Consider the following 9,213-nt stretch of genomic DNA (forward strand, 5'->3'; position numbering starts at 1 on the left):
CTCATTAAAATAAACATTATCTTATATCTTACCTATATAAACATATGTAGAAAAACAAGGAAAAGTACTTTTTTGGATGGGTAGCAGCTACATCTCTTTTTTTCACCAGGACTAACGCAAACCCCAGAGAGATGACTAATGGCTCATTTAAAAGCTTTAGATCATATCTATGATTACATTTTGGAAATTTGGCATAATAAAGCGATCGTAAGGAGCAAATTATGTCTCATAAGGAATTAGAAGTTCACATGATCTTCCATATTAGGAGCTATATTACAGACTTAGGTGACATCTTACAAAAAAAAATGTTTGGAAAAATCTATTGTTGAAAAATACAAAAGTTTTGTTTGGTAAAAAATACTCAAAAAGGAAAATTCCATATTCAGTCGGTCATGTGATTATGGAAAGTTTAATATTTTGACTCTTTCGGTCGGAATTGTTCAATTTCTACTTTTCGACCAATATTCAAATTTTTAATTCCAAAATATAATATTGACAGCTAACTTAGAAAATAGCTAGAATTCTCCTAAAAATACAAGGGAACAAACTAAAAATAAAATCGACGAAGTACAAAATAAAACAAATGAAAAAACAACTTACTGAAAAAATTTCATCGGTGAAAGAAAATCCAAACTAAAATTATAAAATGAATTTTGAACACGTCTCAGCATCTTCACCTCACAAACGTCCAGTCAATACTGACAAAAAGAAACAGATACTTCTTTTTTTACACCAAAACACAAATAACTGAAGAAATATACATGAATAAAAAGTAAATAAAGAAAAAGGCTTACCTAACCCTTTGTTGTAGGCATCATAATGTGTCTTCAAATAATCAAAAAGTCGGATGATGAGCTCATTTGCGTCTTGCATACGATAACCAGCAAATTCTTCATCCAAAACGCCTAATGCCAGATGCAATTTCCTATTTAACAGCGCAACATATTAGAGTAACGTTAGAAGCAAAATAAAATGTCATTATGTATATAAATATATATATATATATATATATATATATATATATATATATATATATATATATATATATATATATATATATATAGTGCAGCTTGGCCACTGGCCCATGGCACTCGGCACGAGGAAGGCTTCTATATATGGATTCTCATTGTCACTTGTCTTCGAACATCTGACAATTTGCTGTCTTTTCAAATATATTTGATTTTTAAAGCAAGTCCGATTTCTAAGAACGATATCTACTATGCTTCAAACTTTTAGTTTTCTTTTTTTAAAGTTTTTTTAATTGTTGTGATCCCTTGTTAAAATAAATGCAAATATTTTCGTAAATTCAGCCGCCGGGCCCCAGCGACTGGAGGCTCTAAACGAATTTTCTCAAACTTCTGACCCATCTAAATCGTTTTTTTAGGTCACATCATACCAGGATGTCAATGTTCTTTTCAGAAAGGGAGCCGTTTTCGGAAAAAATACATACATACATACACAATTATTGCTCGTTTAGACATATATATATATATATATATATATATATATATATATATATATATATATATATATATATATATATATATATATATATATATATATATATATATATATATATATATATATATATATATACATATATATATATATATATATATATATATATATATATATATATATATATATATATATATATATATATATACATATATATATATATATATATATATATATATATATATATATATATATATATATATATATATATATGTATATATATATATATATATATATATATATATATATATATATATATATATATATATATATATATATATATATATATATTCAGAGCTACTTGTACTTGGAAGAGAACCCGAATCTCGCAGTGCTCCCTCTTCCAAGCTTTCTTCCTTTCCTTCATCATCCATTAGCAGTCTTTTCCTTTCAGAAGACTGCTTTTCTGCTTCCTCCCTGTATTTGAAAAAAACCAGATGCGAGCGAGGGTGAACAAGCAACGAAAAACGGCCAACCCAATTCGAACAATAAGGATGACAACTCCAATTTCCAATTTCAAAAATTATACGAGGTATTTCGTATTTGGACCATATTTGTCATCCGCAGCAGACCAGCAGACCAGTGATTTCTTCAGGCAATATAAGCATTGATTTACATTCAAATTCGCCGCCTCAAAGTAGCCGTTTTGCAATTCTACATAAAAATTTTGTTCTTCATTTATAATAAGCCTTTAGGCAATTATAAACGGAGAACCGAATTTTAGAGAAGTACGAGACAAAAATGTGCTTGATACTTTAGTACCGATATGTAGGCTACATGGAAAATGTGTTTAAGTATGCACTTGAAGTACTCTTCAAAAAATGTCTTTAAGTATGTATTCAAGTACTTGGAACTGCACTTAAGTACATGTATTTAAGTACCCACCCAACACTGGTCGCTAGGCAACAGGGTCGCATCCAGTATTTTTTTCAGGGAGGAGGGATCACAAAATAACTTTTCAGGGTGATTAAAAACGATTTTTCGGGGGGGGGGGGGTCTGGTCAAAAACATCAAAATATGTTTATATCCATTTTTGTAACTTTTTTACATATCAGACAGAGATTTTGGGGGGGAGGGGGTCAAACACCCAAACAACCCCAACCCTGGAAACAGCCTTGCTAGGTAGAACATTTTCTGCGTTCAATGTTCTGTGGCTAATAATACAAAATTACCTGGTTTTACAGTGTAAAGAATGTATTATTACCAAGAAACGCCTGGCGAAAAGTTTTTGTCTTCTACTGACAGTTAGTTTTCTCAACTTATAAGAAATTTCCAATATGCGCAACAAAATATTATGTATTACGTCCAACTAATATGAAAAACACTAAGCGAAACTTTTAGTATTCTATAAATTCCTAAGTTTACACCAAACATACGAAACTGCATAACGCAGTTTTTACATACGAAACTTGCATAACGAAAAGTCTATTATCACGAGCAAAGTAAAAGGCGGCGGGCGAAATAATTTTGTGTCCTATGGGCTGTTTTATTTCACGCCCAGCTTACACAACGAATGGTATAAAGTCATTACTCAGCTTATATAACAATAAAACTCAAATAATATATTAGTAAAAGTACTAATAATATAATATATTATTATTTAATATATTAAATAATATTATATATTAAATAATTAAATAATTATATTATATATTAATATATTAAATAATTTTATATAATATATTATGTTAATTAATATAAATTTCTTCTCAGTCAAATTTACAACAACTATGTTTCTCACAATGCGCGATGATGGTATTTCATGAACTTTTATTGGATGATTTTTCAAAAATTGTTCCATAAATTACAGAAAAGAAGCAGAGAAACAGAGAAAAGAATCAGAATTTTAGAAAAAAAAGTAGAGGAACCGAAAAAGCTAATGAGACACCATTGGTTAAAGTAGTTCCTACCAAATTTTTTTGAGTAAAAGAAGAGCAATACCACATAACTCTTTCAAATCAAACTATCTCTTCTGAGGATGTAGACAACTTTAGAAGACAGGTCGGAAAGAAATAGAACAATCATGCACAGTTGTATCTCTAGGATGCCTAACGGTTGTTGTAGTTTAGTTGTTTCAGAGGCATACATAGTTGGTTTTATATTAAAGCCACCATACTTGTTGCCCATATCTGTTCTTGGCCCGGGTTACCCATACTTGTTGTCCATGCTTGTTCTGGTTTCTGGTTGACCATGCTCATTCTGTGCCTTAGCTGCCCATTTTGTTGTCCACGTTTAGTCTGGGTCCGGGTTACCCATGCTTATTCTGAACTCACAAGGATCGATAAACAAAAAATGAATTACAGGTGGAAAGGTAATGATCCCATTAGGAGAGAAACTTGTTGAAAAAAAAAACTGAGAAGATTATTATGAGTATACTTCTCTTCTATTATTACTATAATAATAATAGTAATAATAATAATAATAATAATAATAATAATAATAATAATAATAATAATAATAATAAATAATAATAATAATAAATAATAATTTATTCCAGATCAAGCCCGTGGACCATAGGAAATTTACATAAGAAAAACAAACAACAAATTAACTAAAATAAATTAATAATATTTAAAGAAAACGCTCACGATGTGCCGCTGCAATCCTGACAAACCTTGCTATCCTTTTAATACTCAAGAAATTTGTCTCTTTCATTCTACCTACCATCCATATCTAATTCAATTTTTCTTTACCATACATCTCTTGCCTCCATTCATTCAATTCGACACATTCACACACAAAATTATCAAACTTTCATCCTGCAATTCACACATATTCGTTTAATACTGTCCTTTCTTCAATTGATTAATTTCAGTAAACAGAGCCTCCCTCTTGTCGAATGAACTTTTTCGAAGATAGTAGGCAGAGTTGACTAACAGCATAGACATTTCGGAAACTTTTCAAATTATGAAAGGGCAGATTTCTTTTTTATAAAACTTTTTTATATGTTTTTGAAATTTATGAATGGTATCTATACGTTCCTAGTAGATTTTGCAGTGAATTTCTACGGTCATTTCATTCGTGATTTAATATGACTTAAATTGTACCTGTACTGCACAATATCTTCAATGTCTCTCCATGCGATGCTAAACTTAGTGTAGGGTGAGGTTTAGGTGACACACCCCCTTAATGGCAAAAATCACATAAATCTGATGGTCACGTGTTCATGTTCACACCATCAAATTTGCACACAGTAAAAACATGGGAGTTTTTGTATCGCTTTTTCTCTTTTTTCATTTTTTATTTAAAATTTTGCCCTTTTGGCAAAGTTTTGAAAGGACTTTTTTCCCAGCACTTGCTAGAAATGAATTTATTTATTTAATAAGTTTGTCAATTGACGTAACGTCATAATATTGCCATTACATACGTCACTGTTGTACGTCGTTGTCGTTGTTGTAACAATACAACCATGTTACATAAAACGTACAAAAACATACAATACGTACCAAAACGTACGTATTGCATTGAATACGTATTGAATAGAATCTGAATTGGTAAGTTTGAGCAGAGAGTAAAGCGTTTTCAATTTTGTGCAAGGTTGTTATAGTATGTTAACAAACAAGGTTGTTATAAGTTGTCAAACAGTTCGTGGTAACGAACTGTAGTTACCACGTTAGTTACCAACAAAAGAGTTTGACTCTTTGCCACAATTCTACTTTTTAAAACAATTAAAAGCTTTAGCGTAAAGAGCGAGGGATTGCGGAGGGGACAACCCATTTCATATACGGAGTAATTTCTGTGTGTTTTAAGTTTTAATGTCGCTCCTTACTTTTGGCTAAAAAAAATAGTTTTTTTTATTTAATTATAGTATTATGCGTATGTTATACCATAGAGTATAACTATATACTATTTACTATATATAGTATATAAAAGTATATACTATAACTATGTTATAGTTATAGTATAGTACAAGGTTGTTATAGTATAGTTCTGGGCATCCTTAGTGTAATTTAAGGTAGGGTATATAAAATAATATATCTCAAATATTATAACATAATTAAGACCTTTATTATATAAGAAAATGAAATATTACCTAAGAGATTCTTTAGTCGTTTCCATATATCCAGATTCCCTTGCTTGCACCAGCTCAAAGAAGCTGTCTATTAGTTTATTACGTGGTCGAGTATCACATGATTTGCTCAGATCAGAAATCAATGGACTTAAAGATAGTAAACACTGCATTGTTGCGTTGATGTAACAAGTGTTGCCAAGGTTATCAAACCTAAAAAAAGAGCAAAATGGGCACAAAATAATAGCTAAAGATCCTTTCCCCTAAAAAAAAAGCAGAAAATGTGAAATTAAGTAGTTTGCAAACATCTTACGTTACCCAAAAGTAAAGACTTCATTAATAGAGTTTGTTTAAAAGAGTTAAAAGAAGAAGAAGAAGGATTAAAGAAGAAAAAATATCTACAAAAACTCAATTATTGCTTTAGGTCCTTCACTAAGGTGTGTTGTATATATATTAAACATCTTTTATCTTGTGAATTTGCTTCACTAAAATATTCAAATATCATTTGATTAAACTTCCTACCACTTGATTCTTTCTGGTAGCCATAAATCTGACCAGATTCCTTGAGCTACCATTAATTCTGACAAAACCAATAGATAATTCATTCTTTCAAGATGCATCATATGGATCTACATATTCCACCAATTAATAACCCTCTTGCTCCAAATTGATCTCGTTTTCTATATAAATCACGTCTTATTTTAATCATACGACTTACATTAACTCTAGAAGCTCCTAAAACTTCTAGAACCTATTAGCATATTCCACAGAATCTAAAATAGGACTTTAAGAGGAAGTTGCAGTTAATAAATGCAGTCGGGAAATCTAACCAAAAATTTTTGTGTTGTGTGAAGGAAATTTGTGTTGTGTGAAGCAAGACACGTGCAGAAACACGTATGTTTTCTAAAACTACATTCATAATCCTTCCTTTGACACTATTTTGACTAGCATAGTTCTGACATTTTCGTAGGAAATATGCAGGAATTCGGATATTGAATCCAAGAAGATAATCTTGATATTCTGTGTTTTTCTGAGACGAGGTTGAATGGACAAGACATCATAACCTTGAATCTCAGACTACAGACTGATGAAAACTTCCCAGACAAACTAACTGAAGAAGAGCTTTATTGAAGAAGAAGAAGAAGAAGAAGAAGAGCTTAAAGAAGAGCACTTGAACGCTACACTTCAACTAGGAACAGCCTCATGATAGACTTCATCCTGCAGGAATGTTTTCTAAAGGTACATTCAGAATCTTTCCTTTGACACTTCATTTTTACTAGCAAAATTCTGACATTTTCGAAGGTAATATGCAGGAATTTGGAACCCTCAGACTACAGACTGAAGAAAACCTCCTGGACAGACTAGCTGAAGAGGATCTTTGTTGAAGAATAAGAGAAGCTTAAAGAAGAGCACGTGAACGCTACACTTGAACTTGGATCAGCCTCATGATAGACTACATCCTTAAAAATTCATATATTGATTCCTTAAAAAGGGAAATCAACACATTTAATTAAAATCATCTAAGTGAGAGATTCTGTGGTGTCAAACGTAGTTTTCTACAAGCACACCTACCACTCACTTTGACAAGGTACCTCTGCCTGCTCCTCCCTTTGCAGAGCCATTGCTGAAAACACGCAGAAGCACAGTAAGTTGGATTGCTTACGAAAGGAGACAGTCTATACTGAGCATATTTCATATTTATAATCTTGATACCCTGTGTTTTTCTAAGACGAGGTTGAATGGACAAGACATCATTACCCTCGAAGCACCGTCTGGAAAAAGTCATATTTTACTACTCGGATCATCTGAAGGCTCAGGTTTAGCAGGAGTAGGTCTTCTGTTGTCCCCTTAGACCTTCACTGAATCCCTCAAATATAAAGCAGTATCTAGTAGAACTGTTCGGGCGATATTTAAAGGCCAAAATAACAAAATGACCACATCCACTCATATCCTTATAAGAAGATTTTTCTCAACGTCCCACCATTAGCCAGGGTAACAAGACAAAGCTGTAGGCAAACAGCTTGGTCTGATTATCTGAAAAAAAAACTAGAAGTATTATAAACATGGCTTTGCTCCACACACCACATATACCTTGAATTCATATCCACGAGGCCATTATTTTTTCAAAGTAACTTTTTGATTCTGACAATCAAAGGCTCAACAAACCCTTGGCATTGTCATGAGCAAACTAGGGAAAGGAAGATACCCATGATGTCAGACATCCATATCATATCAGACACCCATGATATGTCTGGTACAACCAAATGTGTAACAAATGCGTACCATGTCAAGAAACTTACGAATATCATTTTGGAGCCGTTTGAAGAGAAAATCTTTAAGACCCCAGTTTTATTTCTCCCAAATCTTTTAGTCTTTTCTTTTTAACTTACCTCTGCCCCATTTCCAATTTTTCTATTTTCTGCATTACTGTTTTCATATATCATATATTTAAATATTTCTATTTTCTATTTTGTTCTATTTTCTGCATAAAAAAGAAATTCTATTTTCTGCATTCTTTATTTTTTTGGCAAAATTTGAGTAGCGTCAAACGCATTATTGTTTCTTCTTTTTGTCTAATTTGTGGGTATTTCCGCTTATTTTTAGGGTACTTCTTCACAAAGGCACAAATCCAAACATTTTCTTACCCGATTTCTCTAGGATCAAGTTTGGTCCTTTTTGCGTATCCATCTTCATCATGGTTTCTAAGAGACAGTGGATCGGTATCGAGGTCAACTCTGACTGGAGAACCAAATTTGAAGGTAACTGGGCTGTTCTGAGTTTTATCAGACAATATTTTTGACTTGCTCATATCAAGTGAAGGATACGCTTTTTTAACTGAACTAAGCTTTGATTTGTATGTTCTTACAGGTGGTAATTTCGGGGAATTGTTGCTAAACCAATCATCATATTGTGGGCTAGGACTTCGTGCTTCAACCCGCAATTTTTTAGCCTGGGAATTAGGTGAATTTTCCTTATCTGATGGCGATGAAAACAATGAGCGTGGGGTGAGTTTTCCTTTATTTCGACAAGGTGAAGTACCTTGACTTGACCTGGCATATCCATTTGAAAACGCTTGAAACACATTCCTGAAAAATTAAAATATAGATAAAATAAATAGAAAGATAATTTTTTGATATATATTTCAGTAAGCCAGACAAAAAAAAATAGCTCGGCTGCAAAAAAAACTTTAACTTATTTTGAAGCATCTCGATATTAACTATGTATCCTGCTTTCTATGGCTATAATGAGAGATAGATATAAATGCCTATGGCATGTTCTGTGGATGAAGGATGACAGATTGCCAGACTGTCAGTTTCGGCCAATCGTCCAGGCCTAAATGGAAAGTAGATCGCCCTCGGTTAAGGTGGAAGGATGTAAAGACGGAAGCTTTGAATAGATTGGGGTGGAGGAGGAGCGTGCATATCTAAGTTGGCCTCAGGCGGCTTGGAGCTATAGTGAGTTATTAGTAGTATACATGAACCAATATTGATTCAAGGTTTGAGCTTCAACGGAACTCTTTTCTATGTTTTGAAGAATGTTTTGTACAAACAAACAAAATACCATATCGCGAAATATAAATATTGTGTTTTTACAGATTCAACCCTTGGGGATGGGTAAATAAAAAAAGTATACTTTTTTAATAGCACAAATTTCACGAAGTTTCTCGAAGGTTTTGTAGGCTGATC

General features: G+C 32.3%; 1 protein-coding gene across 1 annotated transcript in view; it reads right to left on the bottom strand.

Annotated features, from left to right (window-relative positions):
- The window catches only part of LOC136041035 (ubiquitin carboxyl-terminal hydrolase 37-like), a gene marked incomplete at its 5' end in the record, with an annotated part of 40,250 nt that extends 31,637 nt beyond the window's left edge, over window positions 1-8,613 (bottom strand). Inside the window, 3 exon segments of the mRNA XM_065725565.1 lie at window positions 795-925; window positions 5,552-5,740; window positions 8,173-8,613. Of these exon segments, the coding sequence (XP_065581637.1) occupies window positions 795-925; window positions 5,552-5,740; window positions 8,173-8,613 (761 nt within the window).
- Between the last annotated feature and the right edge of the window lie 600 nt (window positions 8,614-9,213).

Source organism: Artemia franciscana, chromosome 21 (assembly GCF_032884065.1).
Source record: "Artemia franciscana chromosome 21, ASM3288406v1, whole genome shotgun sequence".
In the NCBI taxonomy this organism is placed as follows: domain Eukaryota; kingdom Metazoa; phylum Arthropoda; class Branchiopoda; order Anostraca; family Artemiidae; genus Artemia; species Artemia franciscana.